The 22,397-nt window shown below is 35.3% G+C and overlaps 2 protein-coding genes across 2 annotated transcripts; one reads left to right on the top strand and one right to left on the bottom strand.

The window, feature by feature from the left end:
• Window positions 1-603: 603 nt before the first annotated feature.
• Window positions 604-4,772, top strand: LOC114293936 (coiled-coil protein). The gene is made up of 5 exons (XM_028238025.2): window positions 604-899; window positions 1,156-1,223; window positions 3,506-3,735; window positions 4,196-4,325; window positions 4,407-4,772. Exons 1-5 carry the CDS (start codon window positions 746-748, stop codon window positions 4,542-4,544), a joined length of 720 nt encoding a protein of 239 aa, XP_028093826.2. The 5' UTR covers window positions 604-745; the 3' UTR covers window positions 4,545-4,772.
• Window positions 4,773-5,439: 667 nt separating this feature from the next.
• LOC114293922 (cytochrome P450 704C1) lies at window positions 5,440-10,326 on the bottom strand. Its single transcript, XM_028238016.2, has 6 exons — window positions 9,886-10,326; window positions 8,493-8,708; window positions 7,970-8,260; window positions 7,558-7,878; window positions 6,614-6,817; window positions 5,440-5,998 (listed from the first exon to the last, which is right to left on the bottom strand). The coding sequence occupies exons 1-6, from the start codon at window positions 10,183-10,185 to the stop codon at window positions 5,810-5,812; spliced, it is 1,521 nt and encodes a 506-aa protein (XP_028093817.2). The 5' UTR covers window positions 10,186-10,326; the 3' UTR covers window positions 5,440-5,809.
• Between the last annotated feature and the right edge of the window lie 12,071 nt (window positions 10,327-22,397).

Below are 22,397 nucleotides of genomic sequence, written 5' to 3'. Positions count from 1 at the left end.
TAATTAAAAAAAAAATAAGAAGCCAAAATAAGCAAAACAGAATCCCCCAACTTTTGAATTTTTTTAAAAATAAATTAAGTTTTTGATTCATCAAATATGATTTAGAATTTTCTTTTTTAAGTTGCTAAATACGAAAATAAAACAACAAAAAAGCAAACTCTACACAACCACAAAATCAATATCACAATGTTAATAATTGTGTTCAACGGTAAAAGATGTCGAGGTTAACATACGTAAATCTTGACTAATCTCCTTCTCAGTTCAGTTAAAAGCAAGCCATCCATACCTCGACTAATCCCTTTCCTCCCCAATTCAGCTAAAGTCTGCCATCCACACCTCAACTAATCCCTTTCTTGGTTCGTCAAAGGCACCATCCACGCCGAGACTAAAGGCAGGTCATCCACGCCATGCCGAGATTAAGAATTCACAAAAAATTTATTTATTGTGGTCTAATTCTAAGAATTGACCTCTAAATAATTATACGGGGAGTATACTCATCAATCATTATTATCAATGTTGTAATAATTAATTATGAACTCAATTTAATCTTGCTCATAAAAATAAAAATAAAAAAATACCAAGGAAAGGTTAAACAACGAAAATATCGTATAAAACGCAGCCAAACAGGGTCTAATTTGCAGGAAGTTGAGCCAGACGAGGGTTTAGCAGAGCCACCGTTGCATTGGCGTCCGCGGCTATTGTGTGTGTGTGAGAGAGAGAGAGAGAGAGAGAGAGAGAGAGAGAGATGGTAGGGAAAGGTAAAAGGAGGAGAGAGAAGAACTACAGAGCAGCACATGGAGGCCACAGTCTTCTTCCCCCACCTCCTCATCCCTCCTCCCTCGACGCTCTTCCCTCTAAACTTCGCCACCTCATGTCCTTCACCAATTCCTCCCAACTCGGTTCTCTCTCTCTCTCTCTCTCTCTCTCTACATGTATATATATATAGAGAGCTGCCCTAATTCGTTTATTACTTTCGTACAATTGGGTAAAACTTTGAGTACAACACAATTCGGTATATGTTTGGATCAAGATTGGACGATAATTTTTTTAATTTTTATTTATTATTATTATTATTATTTTGAGTATCTGATTGAGTGATTTTTTTTTTTCTTTTTTTTTTTTTTTTTTTTTGTGTGTGCGTGTGTGTGCCTTTAGGATCTGCAAAGACATCAGTGAGTAATGAACAAAGCACTGGAGGTGGTGTTGGCAGTGGAAACACCAAGGTAATCGCTTACAGTCTGTTGTTATTTATTTATTTTTCCTGTTTTTAGTCATTAATTTTGTATTTGGGAACCTGAAAAGTTCATAAATTTTGGATTTTTTTTACTACCTTATGAGGTGAATTAGGCTGTCTTGAAATTATATTTGTCGCCCCTGTAGCGATTACACCAGTAAACAAAATTGGTAAGAAAATGTGGTCATTCTAAATAAACATAGCTTGGCTCTGATTATTATTTTTTATTTATTTTTAATTTTTTAAGGTTTCTCATGAACTTAGCTAAACCAGTGTTTTAGGCCTGATTGCAAGAGGATGATTGTTATCCTTGGTTCTCTTAATGTGAGGATTTTCTTTTAATTTATTTATTTTATTTCTGACTACATTTTCTTAGCAATCAAATGGGGAAATTATTTAGCCTCCTAAGGCAAGGACTTGTGCTCCAACTCGATTTTTATTGGTTTGAACAGTGAGACCCACCACTTTCTGAGACCACCAATGCTCTAAGACCACTAAATAGCCTCTCAATCCAATGGAGCAAGGCTGACATATTAGAGGCCTTTTTGTGAGTTCTCAGTGGATTATGGTTGTCTTTATTAGGGCATATTTACTGTCTTTTTGAAGTTTTCTATCTTTCACTGGCCTTTTGTGTGGTGTGGGTGTGGAGACAAGTATTTTGTAACATTTGTGAACGGTTTAAGTTTCTTATTCAGGAAGCTGGAACCTTCATTTAATGAACAACAAATGTGTTGGTGTGAAGAGGAGAATAAAATCTTGTCACATTGCTCACCACGTGTGTGGTATTTCAGTACAAATATGTAGAAAATTGGGTTTGTTGAAGGCTCTAGGCTAGGATCAATTTATTAATGAAATGGATTCTTAGTGCACCTTTTCACTACCTTACTTGAATACAGTGAACATCATAAATCCAAAAATGCACACAGACCTGTAAACTCAACATGTTCATAAATCCAAAAATCCAAAAATGAATTTACTTGAATACAATGTTAGGGCCCCTCAACATGTTCCCTAGTACAATTTTTATTTGTAGCTAATAGAAAAAAAGATTTGGGCGCAAAACTCCCAAAAGTGATATACATGTTGCTTATATTTCTTCTTATACTGTTACTGTGACCTTCTAGCCTACTGATTGGGCAATTTTAATGAGCTTAACCACAGGGTCAAGGATTCAAGGACCTGCATCCCACATGAACTCATCATCCTTATCTGCCTATACAGTATTCTCTAACATTTGATTGTGTAAAAATAGAATACATGAGCTAAGACCCTTGTAATGAAGCCTCAGCCTACTTTCGAGTTTGTTGACTTTGTATTCTTAAAATTCTGTTTAGGATCTTGTGTTCTTAGTTGTGAAGTAGCATTAATGTCTTAGGTGTGATAGCCTTCGGTTTGGATTAATCATGCAGGCTTATTGTTGCAACACATTGTTGAAAATAAACAAGGGTTTGATGAGGGAAAAAGAAATTCCTGATTATAAATAATAAAGTGAATGAGGAACAAACTGAGATTCCGTGGGTATGACATGGATGTGAAATATAATGGCAGTGGTTATTAGTTACTGAGTTATTTAAGGTGTGCCTCCCTCTCCTTGATTGGCAGGTGAGTCTATAACTATGTTACTAGAAAATGCTAATACCCTATCGAATTACGTATTGGTACGCACATTTCGAAATATGGTACACTTCCATTCTAAAATAGTAAATTTAGTATTCCAAAGCGATTCCAAAAGTTTTTTTTCGGTATATGTCCTTAAATGTTACCTTAGGAAGAAAAATTTCAAATATAACGAACTAAAATCTAAGGTGAGTTAAGTTTTGACAAGACAAAAATTCAAAAAAATTGGTCATAATACTCATAGAAAATATTACATTTTATTGGATATCTAATAGTTAAAAAAAAATTACTCTAGAAGTACCTTAAATTCTTAAGTATAATATATACAAGTCTACTTCTATCGTACCACATTTTAAAACATGTGGCGTACCACGTTCCCGTTCCTGTATTTAGTCACATTTTCCAAGTAATGTTACTCATGTATATGGGGAAAGTTCTTTTCTCTTTTTTTTTTTTGGTTGGTGGAAGAACCAAGCCGCTTGTAGGTATTTTAGCACCTTTATTTCTAAATTGGTGTCTTTCCTTCAGCTGTCATGTTTGTGTTTTTGAGTAGTTTATATATTCCATCATTGCTCATAAACTTTGGCGGTAGCCCTTGAAATGGATGAATTCTAGTACCATTAATTTTAGAAAGACATTTTTTTCTATTTACAGAAACTTCATTCAAAGGATAAGCTTGACTCTAAATCTACTGGAATCAGAGGGGAAGATAATGATGGAAGTTCAGTGACTCTGCAACATATGGATCATGATGATGAGATTTTTCAAAATAGCACACAAGAAAAGAGAAAGAAAACGAAAAAAAGGAAGCGTGTTAGTGACCTTCGGTTTGAAGCATTAGAGGAATCAGGTGTTGGTCAGAAAAGAAAAGAGCGTAAGAAAAAGTAAGTTTTTGTTACACACTTTCTCTCTTTCTCTCATTTTCCATTTTGCAAGCTTGATTTGTGTGAAATCATTATGGTGAATAGTTTATACTGTTTCACAAAATTTACATTTATCTTTTATTAGTAATGACTGATGTTTTAACAGAAACAGTAGGGATTGATCTTGATAAAGATGTAGACACTTCCAAATGAGTACAATATTTGGTATAAAATCTGTTTCGGTTTTACCTCATTTTTGAACTTTGGGTTTCTGATGGATCTATAATTTTTCCCTCATTTTGTGAGTTACTTTTTCTTGTTCATTGAAAACTTGTGTATCAATCTGGTGATCTAGTGTATTAAGTAACTATATTGATCATTCCTGTCTCTACTTTACTTAATTCTCATTTCCTGGAGCTTATTCTCTTCCAATGCAGTTCACCTTTGAACATTTAGATGATTTAACTTTAATTATATGTAGGCGTTTAGAAGCAATGAAAAAGAAACACAAAAAGGCGAAGACAGAAGAGAATGAGGACTTTCCTGGATGTGAAAAGATCAAATTTGGAGACGTTGTTCAAGCTCCGCCAAAATTGGTTGCAATTCCTAAGGTAAAATTCAATATCCTTTAATATTACCTAACAAACTAGTAGTCTTCAGTTTCAACTCATAGGCTTTTCCATGTCATGAAGGCATTGAAGAGTTCCCAAGATGCTTCACAAGAAAGGCTTCGCTTGAAGGCTGTTGAGGCCTATAGGAATAGGAAAGGGTGGGCATCAAGGCCGGGGATTGACCTTCCTCCGCCCATTTTGACGCCGCCATCAGGTTAATTAGCATCAATGTAATAGTTGTTTATCTTATCATTGTCCTTTCTGCAAGCTTTTGAGACAGTTCCGTCTTTAGTCTCATGATTATAGTGAATTGCGCTACTGTTTCTGTAATCAATAGAGAGAACTTTTCTTTTTGTTTTAACAGAGAAATTGGAATTGCTTTGAGGTTTCCTCGAATTCATTTGGTTGTTATCATTATATAAACAAATCTAATCCCTGTGTTATTCATTTTGAAGTTTAATGGTCACTATGAGCAGTTTGACTTGCCCTAATAACTTGATATTGATCATATATATTGCCTTCTAGTACCTGCAATTCTGAACTAACACTAGTAGTTTTCAGCCAAAAAAACCAACTTTTTAGGCAAGTATGTTCATATTTTGTGGTAAGTAGAGTCAATTCCCGTGTTATGTAGGGTTAGATCCTGGCAAGTAAGGTGCTATTGTGTGATAAGTACGATCAGAATCACTTCATTTTTTGAAAAAAAATCGCATCTTTTGTGTGTATTTAGTTTACTTATTACAAAATCAATGGCTGGATTTGTCTCTTATCCAGATCTAACAGTTGAGAATAATTTTTGGATGGAATATTCAAAACTCACTTTTTTGTACGATTGAAAAATCCCTATATATGTTAACGCTATGTTTCTTTGCACTTGGGAGTGTGCTCTATATTTGTGAGAAACTCGTTGCTACAATATATGAAAAATGCTACACAAATTAACATATTTTATAATTTATTTACGAAACAATATGAACTCTAATGATACGACAAGCGTCAATAAAAAAATCATAATTTAATAACATCACTGTAGAATATATATATATATATATATACCTTATTACATAGATTTTGCATTGAAAATTGTGGCGATTTCTTGGAAATCTCATGAAAATTATGGTTGCAAACTTTCAAACACCACATATTAATACATACAATGAGCAAGATTTTTACAGCACATGTTAAGTGTCATTGTCCTGTAACTAACAAGTGACTTGTCGTTGCTTTAGGATTTGCTTGGCAACTTGCCAACTTTCACATTACTACACACTGAATTACAATGAATTTCAATAGAGAATTGAAAAAGAAAGAGGAAAAGGGGAGGGCAATGTGAACAGAATATAAGTCAATTTTTTTTTTTTTTTTCATTTTCCTCGCCTTTTCCTTTACTATTTCAAATGTCTATTCAAATCCATAATCCAAACATAACCCAAAATTTATTTCAAAAAGAAAAAAGAACACTGCCAAAAACTACATGTGAGGTTCTAGACAGCTAATCTGTGGAAGGCGCGGACATGGAGGCCCCTGTCAATGTGAAGATTAATCATCGTCCTGTAATTAACAGCTTTCGTGTCATCGCTCAGTTTGAACACGAAACAGCCTAACAGGACAGCCGAGAAGATTTTCATCTGCCTATAAGCGAATTCCTTTCCCAGACAAATTCGTGGCCCAGCCTGTTCATCAGCAGCAGTAGATATCAGCTTAGTTTCTTTAAATGGAAAGTGTTCAGAGTGCTTTTATCCAAGGTGAGATTGAATTGAATGCAAAATAGCAGTAAGCATTGAATTCTTTCAGTAGTTCAATAACATCTTAATACTCCGTTTCTTTTGACAAAAAAAGTTTTCCATAAAATATACCAACTAGCCAAACCAAACTTTAAGTTCCATTAAATGAAATTTTTTCATAAAATATATATATATATATTGGATACAAACAAAATATGTTTTCCGTGACAGAAAATAAGCTTATTCGGATATAAAATATTTTTCACTTTTGAAGATGAAAAACGTTGTCCGGACTAACATTGCTATTGTTGCCACAACTATCAATGTTTAATGAATTATTTAAAATAAATCAAATATCCATGTTGAACAACCAATACTTGACAAAGGTGTGGGATGTGTTTGATTTTTTCTACCAGACACTTTTTTTTTTCATAGAAAACGTTTTTAATAAGAAAATGTTTTTGGCAGAAACAAACGGAGCAAAAGTGTAGACAACACAACCAGATAAGTAAAACTTTTTATGTAATTACCATGAGTTTGATAAGTAAAATGTATGGTTCTAACCTGGAATGCTGTAAATTTGAAAGGGCTTTCTTGTCGGAAGATACCATTCTCATCAAGCCATCTCTCTGGTCTGAACTCTTCTGCATCGTCACCCCATAAAAATTTCATCCTCCCCATTGCATACGGTTGATAAGCCACCATATCTCCTTTTCTCACACTGAACCCATCTGGTAGTGTATCGTCTGAGAAGCATATCTTCGCATCCTATAATCAGAGTCTCGAGATTAGTCCTTCATCATGAAATAGTTGGGGCAAGGTTTTGTCATGTGCTAATTATTTGGAATTAAAATTATGAACATTTCAGAATTTTAAACTAGAATCTGCAGTCAAATTGAATAGATTAGTCATAACGTCAAAATGCAACACAGCTCGTAAATGATTTTGTATAATATTTTAAGAATAAGACACTCATATTTGCTATTAAAGAAACACTTTTAGTTTCTCTCGTGAATGAGAGATAAAATTTTTCTATTTTTCCTAAATTCCATTTAATTTAAAGTACATTTCTAAATAATTACACCATCTTATCTAATAATACTATACAATATGCAACTACAAGTGTTCAAGACGTTTCCCCATACCTATACCAAACTTTCAGATGCATATTCCAATATCCTTAGATTTACATTTAGGAAGATCTGACACTTTGACACACACATGCACCCAATTCTTGTATCCGAGTGCATATAACATAGCTGACGAGTGTCATATTGTGTCGACCGACACAACACTTTCTTAAAAGTATTGGTGTTTCTTAGAACGAGTCAATGAAATATTTTTGGTATATGTTTCTCCTAATTGAAAAACTTCTGTATATTTTGGAATGTCTTCCAAATTGGGAAAATTTTGAAAATTTTGTTCCTTGTTATGAAATTCATTGCATGTTGGTTTCAAAGAGGATAAACATAACTAAGAATCACATTTAAGGGAAAATGTTCCATTACCACCGGAACTGCAGGGTAGAGTCTGAGAGTCTCGGTTAAAGCCGCATGGAGATACTGCATCTTTTCAAAAGCGTCCTCGCGCATACTTGCTGCAAACTCAGCAAAGTTTGTAACCTCTTCGATGCCGGTTGCTTCTTTAATTTCTTGTGCAACCTTTTCCTGTATGGTCGGATGTTTGGACACCATGTAAATGAACCACGAAAGAGTGGTCGCTGTTGTGTCTTTGCCAGCAATTATGAAATTAAGAATTATGTCTCGTAAGTACTTTGGATCCGTTTCACTCACTTGCAGAAACCTTGATAAGATGTCTTCTTTCTTTGTCTGGCAATGTATTGTATAGAATGAAAAAGTTAAGATTATATATATATCTCACTTATTTGATCAAATAAAAAACTTTGGATTGTTCACTTACAGAAGAATCATTGGGTGACTTGTCCATTTGCTCAATCTTGCTACGGATTAGCTTGTACACAAAAGCATCGATGACTTTGACATTTTTCTTTAACTCAGCTTGCGCTCCAACATTCAAAGCTTTCTTTATCTTCCAAAAGACATCAACATATCGCAACAGAGTCATTGCACTTGAATCATCAAAGGCATTGCTAAACTTGGCGCCTTCTTCACTCGATCCGCACATACTGTCCAGTTCAACTCCAAAGGCCACTTTGAATATTGAATCTAAGGTTGATTTCATAAACAGATCCTACATCGATTATTACATTAGTGTTTAGGGGTACGTCATGAAATTGAAAACTTTTACAGTGTGTTTGGTTGGAGAATTTGAGAGTGGATTTGAAAAGAAAAAGAGAAAAAGTAGGTGAAACGTGAACAAAATATACCTACATTTCACCTAATTTGACACATATTTTCTCTTTTCTTTTCCAAATTCCTTTTTAAATCCCCCAACCAAAGAGTGCCTTGGTCTGCAGACTCACTTGAATATCCATTATTTGGTTGGAAGTTGCAGCTTCAGAGATGAGATTGGCAAGTTTTGCAACATTTTTCTGAAAGACCACGCTGCTGAAGTCCCTCAATACCTTGGTGGAGAATTCATGGCTTGATACTTTTCGCTGTTGGCGCCACTTGTCTCCATCGACTGTGAAAATTCCATCACCTAATAGATCCCTTAAGATGCAGTAATTATACCCCCCCTGCACATTGTTTCAAACACCTAAATTGCAAGCTCCAGATGACAAAGTTTTCATTCAAGTTATATGATTGATGATAAAACCATCACCGGTTCCATTTGCCTTAAATGAAATGAAATCACCCTAAAAATGTGAATGTGCTTAGCAATGAGGCATAATCACTATAGTGGCAACCCAAGCTACATTAGCAAAGAATATGATGTATCCAAATATATATATACAAGAAAAAAATGCGACATATTGCACAAGACTCCTGCTAAGTTATACTCCTATTTCTAGGGTGGTGGTTTCCGTGACTTGAACCTACATAGGCCACCAAGATGCTAACAATAGCAAGTTTTTACCATTAGGCCAAGCCACTCATACCATCAATGATATTTAGATATTTATTTAGAAAAAGAGGAAGACATGTTCAGTTATATGTATATAATTATGTTTATTATAATAACGTGTATAATTAGTTTTAGTTAGGATTTTGAATTTTAAAAAAAAAACAAAAGATGAAAATGAAATGACATATTTGTCTTTTTGTTCACTACTTATAGACAAATCCATATAAAAAGTGGATTTTGCCATGTAACTTTTTGGGTAGACAAGTGAGGTTCGAACTCAAATCCATATGGCCTGTTTGGTATGGTTTATTTTCAGTTTATTTTAGTTTTTAATTTAATTTAAGTTATTTTGATGTGTTTGATTCAATTTAACAACATAACTTATAACTTTTTGTAAGTTAAAAATTAACTAATTCTTTGAATGGAAAAGAGAAGCTTAATTTATAAGTTAAAAATCACATTCACAGATATAAGTTATAAGCTGTTAAATTATAATTATAAATTATAATCACTTTTTCATGACACTTTATAAAGTAGATTTTTCGCTATAACTTTTTGGGTAGACGGGTGAGGTTCGAACACAAATATATAAAGTCAATTTTGCCCCAAAATTTATAGTTAGACAGTGAGATTTGAACACAAGTTATTATCTCTATTGTCTGCTATGATACCATCCATATACTATCAAACCATCACTGAAATGGGTTAAAATCTCTGATACTATTCTGAATTATTAACCACCAAATATCTAAAAGCTTGAGCTGTAGAGAAAGGGGTAAAGTATATCATTTATATTTTCAACAACAACTATTACAACATCAAAAGTAATTTAAAAAATGAGGGCATACCTTGCCATAATTTTCAAAGTTAGTTTTGAGAATATACTCAACATTGGCAGGGTCAGAAGTGTAAATCTCATTCCTGAAAGGGCTAATCAACCTGTAGGTCTTGTTCTTTGCAGCAAGATCAGTCATGTAATGATGGAGCCTCTTGAAATTGATTAGCTGATTGAATACAGTCCCACTGATTGGAGGGTACTTTTTCTTGTTTCCATGGAGTTTTCTAGCAAGGATTTGGAGAGAGAGAAGAGAGAGGATAAGGTAGATAAGCAAGGCTGGTATAGAGATGAAGCTAGAGAGAGAATCCATGGAAGTCAATAGCTTGGTAATGGAAGATTGTAGTGCCGGTCAATGAATGGCTCTGTACTGAAAAATGGAAAGCGGTTCCAAAAATTACTAACAGCGATGATCTAGAACTCTAAAATAGAGCTATAAAGGTCGGTTCTTCCCAGAAAAAATAAATAAATACTATAAATAAATAAATAAATAAATTTAGGTCAAGTTTGACATCTTTCAAAAAATCTAAAAAATAAAAAAGTCACTATCCTATTTAAGTCACATCATCTCATTTAAGTCACATTACCTCTCTAACACATAACTTCAAACCCAACCCAAATCCAGCCCATATTTCATAAAAAAATCAAAAATTACACTTATTTAACCTTTCCAAATTTGACCTGAGTCAAAATATCATGTCAAGATGGATCGACGTAACTGTCACCTTATTAGAACAACAACAATGATTCATCTCACTAAAAACATCACCACTAATAGCACTAATGCATTAAAAAAGTAAAAAAAAAAAAAAAAATACAACTCCAATACCAAAACATCACATCATTAATGGCGAGACCCACTGCCACCTAATTAGTGGGAGCACTTTTGTTAGAACAAAGCATTTGTCAACCACTCATGCCTTCGTTGGAATATGGGTGGATTTTTTAGTTTTTTAATTTTTAAACGTTATTTTAGTTTGAAGATGATTTTTTTTGTTTTTTTTAAGAGAAAAAATAAATTAATTATAATTTAAATGTGATATTTTGTTTTATTAGATTACAAAATAAATGTTGGGAAGTGATTTTTTTTAGGTTTTTTGACTTTTTGGTTATTTTAGGCCTTGTTTGTTATAATTTAAAAAAAATCAAAAAGTCACTATCATATTTAAGTCATATCATCTTATTTAAATCACATCACTTCTCTACCACATCATTTTAAATCCAATTCATACCTAACTCATATTTTATAAAAAATTAAAAAAATACACTTACTTAAATCATCCCAAACTATCCCTTAATTTTTGTGTTTGGAAAGATAAGATAAATTTTTTAAGAATTATTGTATTAAAAAATATGTTTAAAATGATGATAGAATGTAAATTGGCCAAATTATATTTATAAATTGAATAAAGATTGAGACCCCATTTTCTCCCACCCCTTTTGACCCCCTTTCTTTTTTGATTGGTCACTTTTTTTTTTCTTTTTCTTCTCTTTCAATTACCACCCGCCACGTGTGTATAAGGGGGTGAAAGTTGAAGTTTGAGGGAGTCTAAATTACTACTGTTATAAATTACAGAAGGTACATGTCCATGTGGTAGGATTAACACTGCCACCGTTGTCCTAAGTTCCCTTGGATGCAAACATTTGTTTGCAAAAAAATTAATTAAAGTTGCTGTTAGTTGAACATATAAAAATTAAATAAAATTTTTATTTAATTGAAATTTTTATCTATTTCTGCAAAAATTAAAAACATTTGTTTGCAAACATTTATTTTAATTTTTATATATAAAAATTAATTAAAATTTTGTTTTGTTTTAGTTTAGTGAATTTGGAAAAAAAAAAATTTTAAATCACTTTTTATCTCCTACACATCAATCAATCACTTTTTCTCTATTATCTCTCATTCTCAATCACTTTTTCTCTCTCACACACATTTACTCAACTATAACAAAATTATTTCCAAAATTACCATACTCCAAAACTATTTGCAAAATATACAACTAGGGCTGCAAGTGAACCGAGCCGAGCCGAGCTTTGCTGAGCTCGAGCTCGACTCATTTACTTATCGAGCTCGTTTATTGAGCTCGAGCTCGGCTCGATAAGGAGCTCGGCTCGGCTCGGCTCGTTAATTTTAATGAAACACGAGCTCGGTTCGGCTCGATAATTTTTTTTAATATTATTTAAATAAAAAATATTATTTATATTATTTAATATATAAAAATGTATTTATATTATTATTTATATATTTTTAATATATAAATAATGTATTTATATATATTTATATATTATTTAATATATAAATAATATATTTATTATATAATTTAAATAAAGATAAACGAGCTGAGCTTATGCGAGCTCGAGCTCGACTCGTTTACTAAACGAGCTTAATATTCGAGTTCGAGCTCAACTCGTTTATTAAACGAGCCGAGCCAAGCCGAGCCCTTAACGAGCCGAGCTGAGCTTGTTCATGAACAACTCTGTTCATTTGCAGCCCTATATACAACCAAACAAACTAAAAAAAATTCTAAACTCTTTCCCCAGAATTTATTTTCAAAATTTATCTCCCAAAACCAAAACAAATAAGGCCTAAGTTTTTATTCAATTTTTTTTTTGTTCCAAAATATTTGTATCTTTTTAAAAATTAATGAAAAAAAAACTATGAATTTTCTATTTTATCCTTCTTAGAAATTCATTACTAAATAGAAAAAAAAAAAAACAAAGGGGAAATGGTGAATTTAAGATAATTTAGTTAAGTTAGAAAATAAAACTTTATAGAAATAGACAAATGTGGCTACCAAATTTGGCCTTCACTTATACAAACAGTTAATTTAAAAAAAAATAAAATTACAAAGGCAATCTACATTTAAATAGTAAAGGGATATTTACACACAAGTTCTAATTTATAAATTTATACTCTATTAAGTCCTAATTAAAAAATTTTGAACCTTCAAGTTCGATTGAAACAAATGTCCCACATTGATAACACCCCCATCAACCCCAAGAAAGTTCAAGATGCAGAAATCACCATACATTCACAGACTCAGATTCCACTCTTCTCTTACCCAGGTCACTTTCTGGTCCTTCATGTTCTTAGGCAATCTTGATCTTCTTCTTCAGGTCACCCTCTTCATTATTTTCTTCTCCAATCTCTTCAGATCTCTCTCGCCGATCTCTCCGAACCCATTCTTGGGCCGACCCAGTTTGGGAAAAAAGGGTTCGATCCTCTGCCCGAGTAATACTCAGAATTACTATTCAAATAATAATTGTTCATCATTTATAATTATTTATAAAGGATCATGATGATTTGACATTTATTTTAATTTTCAAAATTTTAAAACATCAACTTTCAAATTTAAAAAATTAAAAAAAAATTATGTGCAAAAAAAAAAAAAACTAATTTTTTTTTTTGTGAAAAAAATTGAGAAAACTATTTTTTTTTTGTGCAAAACTAAAAATTTTGTATCTATAAAGGAGCATGATGATGGAACATTGATGTGCAAAAAAAAAAAACTTTAAAAATGAAAAACTGATAATGTTCTCAATTTTAAAACTGGAAAAAACTGTTAATATTATCAATTTTATTGGATAGTTGAATCAAACCAATAAGTAGAATGATAAAAACGTTTAATCTTATACTTTATTTTTTCATCAGTTTGTGAAATAATTATCTAGAACATTATTATACAAAATTGATAATATTCTTAATTTTAAAAATTGGAAAAAACTGATAATAATCTCAATTTATTAAATATGACTTATTGGTTCAAAAAAATTTAAATAAGACCTAAGCTACCATAACATTTGTAAATAGAACTTTTAAGTAATTAACTCAATAGTAAATGATAGCATATAGTACTTTAAAAAAATTAAAATTGCAACACATTTGCATTGTGCTTACACGAATTACAAATTAAAATAAATTTCTTAGTCACATTGCCTACAACTTTGCCTTACAATTATTGAAATTAGGAATTCAAATGAATAAGAAATTCATATGCACGTTTGTTGGTTACGTTAAAAAATAATTAGTTAATTAAATTGGGAACTTTGTTCGAAATTTGATTGTCAATTTACATAAATTTCGAATGCATATCAAAATTATAAAAATAATGAATTAACCGTATAAGACAACTTATAACAAAAAAGAAATGTTGTTCTTAAATTTTTGAGTTATAGTAAATTTCATGAAAATCATAATATCGTGCGACATATGCGTTGCAGAAATAGAAATTACAAATTACATTGACATACAAATTAGATAACAAGCATTTCACAATAGTCCTTGATTCCGTATGTGAAACAAATGGTCGCGGATGAGGATGCGAATGCGAACTCTGGCCATATCTACATCCATATCCCCAACCATGAGGCCATCATCCATATTTTGTCCTCCTTCTGCGGCGGGCATGTCATCCGAAATTGAGGAACAGCTGACATCTTCGTTGTGTGCATTAGCAGCTATCTCGTGTCTACGGATGAAATTGTGTAAGGCCATTGACGCACCAACCAATGGCACTTGCACCGCCGCAAAATCATAGTCGGGCATGTTGTTAAGGAACTTCCAGCATGATTTCTACACTCCAAAAGTCCTTTTCACCACGCTCCTCAATGATGCGTGCGCCTTGTTAAACAATTCTCTTAGGTTATTAGGTCATCCATGATCCCGGAATTGTGCTTGGACTGAGACCTTTTGTATGGTGCCAAATACCCCTTCCTGTTTGGATATCCTGCATCCACAAGGTAATATTTACCTACATTTGCTCAATCATTTTAACGTACATACAACAAAATTAATAACGAGTACTTAATTTCAAATGTGTTACCTTCTTGGGGGTGTGGGAATGGTGCATGTTCATTCTCAATTATTTCCTTGAAGATGCGACTGTAATGCATGTTTCTTTCCTAACCACAAGATATGAAAATGAAGCACATGTCAAAGTCACATATTGCTAGTATGTTTTGGGTTAGATACCCTTTGCGACTGTAATATATATTGGCATCACAAGCAGGCAACACGGCTTCTACAATGCTGCATCAATGTTGCATCAATAACATACAACACATGCGGTTCACATACAACACATAAATGAAAAGTAATTGATAACGGCAACTAATATGCTAACCTTGAAAGGCACGTATTTTCCTCTGGATCGCAAATATGGATGTTTATTATTTTGATCTCTAGTGGGCTTACAATGCAGTTCTGTGAACAACTTCATTGCTTCTAACACTGCCTAGAAATGTCGCGACACAGTTTCTCCTGAGTGTTGGAACCGTTCCTGAATTTTTCAGTTAGTGCAGCTGTCCAATTGTAGACATCCCATTTTTGACCGCCCTTAAGACTTGGGCACCACTGATGGTTTACTTGGTGGAGAAAGATGTCCAGGGGAAAGGTTCAGTTTCTTCGACAAGGAGAGAGACAAATCTCAACTTCACACCCCATTTTGGACCAAAGCTATTTTGAATGGTTTTTAGACCTTAAAACCCTCTCTTTCAAAATATTTTTGAAATAAAGTTTCTACAATGTTCCGAGGCTCACATTTTGTCAAATGATGCGCTTTTCGATAAACCGAGCAAGGACAAAGTGGAAATGAATGAAAGAGAGATGAAATCTTTGAAAAACATTTCAAAACACCATGTTTGGGGGTTTGGAGTTGAAGAAAAGAGGAGAAGAGAGAAGAAACCTAGCTGAGGAAGAAGTTGGGTATGAACCGCTAAGAGAGAGTTGAGCGGTCCTCGCTAAATCAGGCTTTTCTGTCTATGCACTTGAAGTTAAGCTATGAGGCTACCACCGTTGAAAATAAGACTTCTGGGGCTTCATTTTTCATTCAAGAATCTCTTAAAGCCGAGTCCGGATGGGGGAGATATGATTGGTTGAAGTTGGGCATCATCCCGGTTGGACCAAAACTGAGCAACCTTCACCAAAACAAGAATAAATTTTTGCTAAGTTAGAATTTTTATTCAAGGCTGGTTTCATTGGAAAGCTTACTTCTGGGGCTTCAATTTGGACACAAGAATGACCTGAAAAGGAGTTCATATGAAGGAGTTATGCCCGTTTGAAGTTGGACATGCAGAGCAGATTTTTTCTGCCGGCCGACCAAACAATGTGCCGACCGACCAGAACAAATAGTCGACTGACCAAATAAGTAGCAGGCTGACCATTTATAGTAGTTGACTGACCTTTTTTTCTGGTCGACGACCTTCCGGTGTATTCTACAGATTGAATGGATGCCAGCTGTGCCAGCTGGAGGGCACAGACTAGATCCTCCATACACGTGTATGGAGGATCTTTGCTCTTGGTTTGAAGCTTCTAAGAGAAGCTTTAGTCCCTTGACTCTATAAAGGAAGGCTCCCCTCTCCTTATACCAGGTTCAGAACTTGGTTAGGGCATATACACATATATCCCTCTTTGTCTCTCTATATCTCCTCCAGTTTAGCTTCAAAGTGTAAGGTTCTTGGCTCCATTACCCTACACCTCATAACCTAACCTCTCCATCATCCATACAAGCATCTTGGAGCTTGTTTTCAGAGGCTAAGGGACTGATTTTTGGGACCAAAGGCTGCTAGAGTTCTTGGCTATAAGGGTAACACACTCATCTCCCTTTTTAAGGCTTATCTTGCTTCATAGCTTAGCCATACTTGCAAGCATTTTCAAGCTTTGTCATAAACTGTAAAAGGTCTTATTTTGAGCTCCTCTTGAAGTTTGTTTAAGGACATTTTTCTGTTAGAGGTCATCTACCCCCTTGTATGCTTCATCTCCCTTTTAAGGTTTTATTTTGATCCATATCTTAGCCATACTTGCAAGCATATTTGAGCTTTGCCATAAACTGAAAAAAGTCTTTGTTTGAGGCCCTTTTGGTGTTTGTTTGAGATCATTTTACTGTTGGGGGTCATCTACCCTCTTGCATGCTTGTTTCGGCCTTGTTTTGTGCCATACCTTGAAGCCTTTGTATTAGTCTTTGCTTGGCCTCTTAGCCACTAAAATCTAGTGGATTTTCAGTGGTAGGCTTGCTATTTTGAGAGCCTAAATCAGAGAGGGGTGACCCTCTCCCTTGTTGTCTTGTTTGTTGGCATTTTTGGCCTTACAAAGGGGCTTATGTTTAGATCATTTGGAGGCTTGGTTCAAGCCCTTTTTGGTGACTTTTGGGACTTGCATAGACTCTTTCCATGGCTGGTTTGGTCCATTTTTGTTTGCCTCTTGCATGTGTAGAGTAACTCCCTTTTTGGCTTATCAAAGGAGCACCCCATTCTAGCATGTGTTGACTATGTTTCAGTGGCTTTTTGGGCTTATTTTGGCATGCCTTGAAACTTTTTTTTGGCTGGTTTGGTGGTCCCTCATTTGCTTCACATGCATGTAGTGTAAACCATGCTTATTAGCTCACATTGCAAGTTGTTTTGACCCTTGATGCTAGCATATTTTGGCCATGTTTTAAACTGATTTTGTTAATGATTTGGGCTGCCTTAGCTCTATTTTTGAGGCCCCATGGTTGAATGATGCTTGCTTTGCATACCTATAGTGTAACACACTTCACTAGTTTCAATGCTTAAGCCATCCAACATGCTTCGTGTGAGTTGTTGCATCATTTCGGCGTCATTTTGTATGCTATTTCAGAGCTGGAATATATGCCATTGTGTTCATTGTTTCATCTTTGCCATGCTCTTGGAGAGTTGAGTTTTGTGCCTTAGGCTTGAGCCCTTGCATTGTGCATGCTTGTGTGCATTTTGGTGCCTAGTTTTCATCATGGTTGGCCACTAATTTTGGCATGCTTGAGAGCTACCCATGTATAGTGTAAGTCCATTTTACCATGTTGTTGCATGCTTGTTTCATGTTGCATGTTGTTGCATACTATACACGTCCACATGTTTAGGTTGTATGCCTATTGCATATTGCATGTTCACATGCTCATGTTGCATGTTTAGGTTGCATGTTTAGGTTGCATATCATAGCATGCATCTCTTACTTCTTGAATTGATTATGATAGAGGTTTGGGGCCCATTATTTGTTTTGTGCATTTCATTACATATTTGAAATTGCACACTTTGGCTTCTTGGGCCATTATGCATTGAATGCGTGATTGGTGGTCCGAGGGTCGAGAACCATACTCCCTTGAGTTCATAACATGATAGGGAGGTTGGTTGTGCAAACATTTGCCTTGAAATGCATTGTTATGCCTTGTCTGTCCTCTGCTGCTGTCAAAACAGGTTTCTGTAGGAAGTTATGGCCGGTCGGCCATCTATATTGCCGATCGACCAAACATCCGTAGCCGATGGCACAATTTTTGGTCGATGGATGGCCGGTGGTGTTTCCTCTGGGCCGGTGGTCTCCCACAACTCCTCAGGGAGTATTTTAGAAGCAACCTTGAGACTTATGCAGTCCTCAGAGGTGCAAAGCAGTGTAAACAGAGGCAACATGTGTCATGGCAATGGATTTCCGGGCGAAGCCAATCCGGGCATGCATGCATCCCTCTTCCCGAGGCCTTTTACTGCTTTCCATAGCTTAGTTAATTTATTTATTAATTAAGGGTTTGTAATACTTAATTAGCTTGATAATTAGTTAATTTGTACTATTCTTTCGGACCCTCCGAGCGAGGGCAATTGTGTAATAAGTGTGCGTGAGTGTGTGTATGTCTTCCAACCCCACGTCTTTCTCCCTTTTATTTACCAGCTTATGATGGTTAGTATTAGGGCATGTTTAATTTACCATCCTTATGCTATGCATGCGTGCATCCATTCATTTGTATTGCATGCACCGGGCTCGGCGCATCATACTAACTGCATAATATTTCAAATCTAACTTGAATACGTGTTACTTGTTGCATTCCACATGCCACTCTTAGATTAGCCGAGCCTATTCTAGATTGCATTTTGTATGCGATGCATTAGCCATTTAACATGGACTTGGATCATACATTTGATTACTAACATGTTCATTGTTTTGGCTTGGAGTACACTGTACGTGTTTTATGCTTTATCATCTCGCATGAGTGTGAGTGTTGCCATGATAGCATGCTTACCATAAGGCTATGTGCTTACGTGTTATAAACTGCCTGAATGCCTGTGGGTGAAGGTTGGATTGTTTGAGGTGGAACAACTCGTCGAAATCCATGGTTTAGCCTACTTGCGAGTAGCAAATTTCAAACCGATTTCCGAACAAACGAACAAACAGATATGCGATGCTTTATCCCAATTCAGGCGACTCAGCCTATATTTGTCATGCTGTGTGCATCACATAGTAAATTTAGCCTAATAACCGGTATAAGAACGTATAACGTTTTCAAAACTAGATATCATGGTTAGTAGAGGCCGATCTTCGGATAGGGCGAGAGGGGGTGTTCATAGCTGACCTTCCCCAATCGTACCCAAGTTCCCGAGCCGAGGCAACTTTGGTGATAACGGACACGTGGCCTTCGGCAAACGAGTCAGGGTTTCCTAAATTCCCCCAAAATAAAACATTTTAGGTGGTGACTCTGTATCTGGAAAAGCAATCCATGTTTGGTACTTCTTTACAAAAATCAGTTTTCCAAAACGATTTGTCGGATTTGGACTCTTTGGTTCAGATCTAGAACCGTGACAATTTGAGTCCGAACTGTAGTAAGCCCAAATGAACAAATCGGGACTCATCCTCCCAGGGCGTTCGGGGACGTCTACACCAACGTATGGATGAACATCGCAACACTTTCTTCAATGTGTAATCCGTGGGGTCTTGTAGGTACTCATAAACCGACGTTGATTCGTAATGTGTCTCACAACGTTTGAAACACATCCAGCGGCATATGCAAATTTTGTTCACACTTGCCTACGTGTCCATCAAATAATTCTTGAATCCAGGCATGACCAGTCAGAATAGAAGTTCGACATGGGATCTTCTCCATGTACTTCAGGTAATATTCCATTGCATGCTGCGCAACATCACTGATTATGCTGTTTTGTAAGTCTTCTTGTTCATCAGCGAGTTTGACGATTACATCATCGTAATTTCGATGGTTGCTACTTTGACCGTTCCACATTTTGCAATTGATGACTCCTACAATGCACACAACACACACATCAATTGTCCATTGTAAACTAAGCACATTTGAAAACAATTTTCAAAATTTAAATAAACAACCATCCGTACGTCCACATGAGTATACCGAATATCGAGACTAATCCATTACATTACATTCAACTATTAAAGTTCACAATGCAAAAAAGTAAAGGTTAAACCATAATTCCATATTGCATAACACAAAAGTAGGTAGTGTTTACAAAAGTAAACTAACAGTAACTAAAACGAAGTACAACCACAAAAAAATTAAATAAATAAATAAAAAATACCAACAGAACTTGTCCACAAAAACCACACTACAACAAATCATTTCCAGTCCCATTTTTGCCTAATGGACCAAACCCAAGTAGTCACAGCCCTTTTGAATCCTGAAATGCCGGAAGCCACCCGACTACATTTTCATCATTTGGCATGCATATCAATATTTCCCAGTAATCCGCGTTCTCTAACGCAATACAAGCAAAATGGAATAGGGGTACTGATGAAGTCCAGGATAGCCATAATCCGCTGCATACATGCCTCAATGCCATACTTCTGCGATGCACCATTTTCCGTGCCTAATCGTCAAGTGCTTCTTTGACTGAACCGCCTGAGATAGATGGTTGAAACTGTCCGCAAGCACCGATACTCCACTAGAGATCTTCTTCGACTTTCTACTAGTGCTACCTTCCTTTTTCCTCTTTACCCCGAGGTCTACTTCGTCAAGATGGACGGTGGGGGAGTTTAGAGGTGAGTCAATGACCGGTTTATATAGCTCGGTAAATGGTAGCAACCTAGGAGAGTCCACTGAGTCGGATTCACCTTCGCCAACATCCGCAGCCTTCTCCCCCGGTGTCTAATGGTGTTTACTAGTCGCAATTGCACCGGTGAATACTTCGCGCATCAACGCTTCATGCTCCAATGGTTTGGTCTTAAATTTGTAAGCGATCTTGTTTGTCTGCAAATGAAAATGAAAATAAAAATTTAATTTTTTCCTCACAATAACATGGGACAATAATTTTAGTAACAAGTACAAGTTGCGGTGAAACTTTCATGATTTATTACGTAAAATAAAATTTAAATTGGTACATACCGATTTCAGCTTTTCGCACCACTCTTCCAACGCTGTGAACAACCCGGTTTCCCTGTCAAACCCAATGCCGGTGACACCCTTACTATTATCCATCAACTTGTTCCAAGCTTGCCGTTCATTTTTGAAACTGTTGTACTTGTTCTTCAACTATTTCATTTCATGATGTCTACCAGTGCGCTTAGCGGATTTCAATGAAATTTCCTTATACCTTGTTACGGTTATGGTTGTACCTACCCGCTGGCCCACTAATATTTCGTCCCTAACACACTCTAGGAAGATTTTTGTGGTTGCACTGTCCCAGTTCGCCTTATGTGCATGATCAAAATCATCAACAAATCCTTTAGTAACTGATGGGCCAACCCCTTTATGTTTAGACGGGGTGTGAGGGGACAACCGTGTTGCAGCCATTCAACTAATGTGAGATGTATTGTACACATTAGTACCCAATTGATGAATACATTTTAGACAAATAACTATGAACCATATGCAAAAGAGAACAACAACAAAGTTTAATAAAACTAGTACGATAATTACTAACAGAATATAGCGTTTACATTAAAACGATCACAATGCAGTTACTTGTTCAAAACATTACTTCTTCAAAACATTACTTATGTACAAGGGTAATGACTTGCGCATGTTATTGTTTAGCATCGAAAGGCGTGGATGTGCAGGGGTTACACTAGGGTCTACAATGACCTCCATGCTAATGGCTAGGCTCCTCTAAGGGTTCACATGGAACTTGCCACCCACTGTTTCAAATATTGAGCTCAAAGAATCTCCGGGTGACCTACTTCTCACTTTGAACAACACCAGGGGTTGCGTGTGAAACAAAAAAAACAAAAACAGTGGTAAATGGTGGTATCTTGTTTTAATTTTCAGTTTGCACTAAGTGAAGTGTTCTATTTTGTAAGGAGTGATCTGTTGAACGCGGCTGAGATAAATAAATAAATAAATAAATAAACTAATTTCAGCAGCACAAAGTAAAAAAAAAAAAAAACTAGTACTGGATAATAGATTTTCTATTAGAGAAATTTTTTTACAAAAAATTTTGTTTGCTGAGCAAAGAAGAAACAAACAGAACACAAAAGAAAAAAATTATGTCTACTAAGCAAAGAAGAAACCAACTTATTGTAGACCGCCCTAAAGAACTCCTGCTCTGCGTGCTGCGAGGGCGCAAATCGTTTTGTTCTTTAGCTACTACAGTTCGGACTCATGTTACGGTTCTGAATCTAATCTCGCAAAGTGCAATACGAGATTGATAAATCACCAAAGAGTCCAAATCCGGCAAATCGTTTTAAAAAATTGATTTTAGTAAATGCTTTGCTAGATACAGAGTCGCCACCTAAATATTTTATTTTGGGAAAATTTAGGAAACCCTGACTCGTGCCTAAGGCCACGTGTC

This window comes from Camellia sinensis, chromosome 2, assembly GCF_055761805.1.
Source record: "Camellia sinensis isolate YWXY chromosome 2, ASM5576180v1, whole genome shotgun sequence".
NCBI classification, from domain to species: Eukaryota; Viridiplantae; Streptophyta; class Magnoliopsida; order Ericales; family Theaceae; genus Camellia; species Camellia sinensis.
This window is presented reverse-complemented; position numbering and strand designations above follow the sequence as displayed.

Excerpts from the sequence above, each read along its gene's own strand:
- LOC114293936 (XM_028238025.2), top strand. The coding sequence starts at position 746 with ATGGTAGGGAAAGGTAAAAGGAGGAGAGAGAAGAACTACAGAGCAGCA. Across the intron at positions 3,736-4,195 it reads AGAAAAGAGCGTAAGAAAAA|GCGTTTAGAAGCAATGAAAA; the intron begins GTAAGTTTTTGT and ends AATTATATGTAG. Across the intron at positions 4,326-4,406 it reads AATTGGTTGCAATTCCTAAG|GCATTGAAGAGTTCCCAAGA; the intron begins GTAAAATTCAAT and ends CATGTCATGAAG.
- LOC114293922 (XM_028238016.2), bottom strand. The coding sequence starts at position 10,185 with ATGGATTCTCTCTCTAGCTTCATCTCTATACCAGCCTTGCTTATCTAC. Across the intron at positions 8,261-8,492 it reads ACCAAATAATGGATATTCAA|GATCTGTTTATGAAATCAAC; the intron begins GTGAGTCTGCAG and ends TAATCGATGTAG. Across the intron at positions 6,818-7,557 it reads TCTACCCTGCAGTTCCGGTG|GATGCGAAGATATGCTTCTC; the intron begins GTAATGGAACAT and ends CTCTGATTATAG.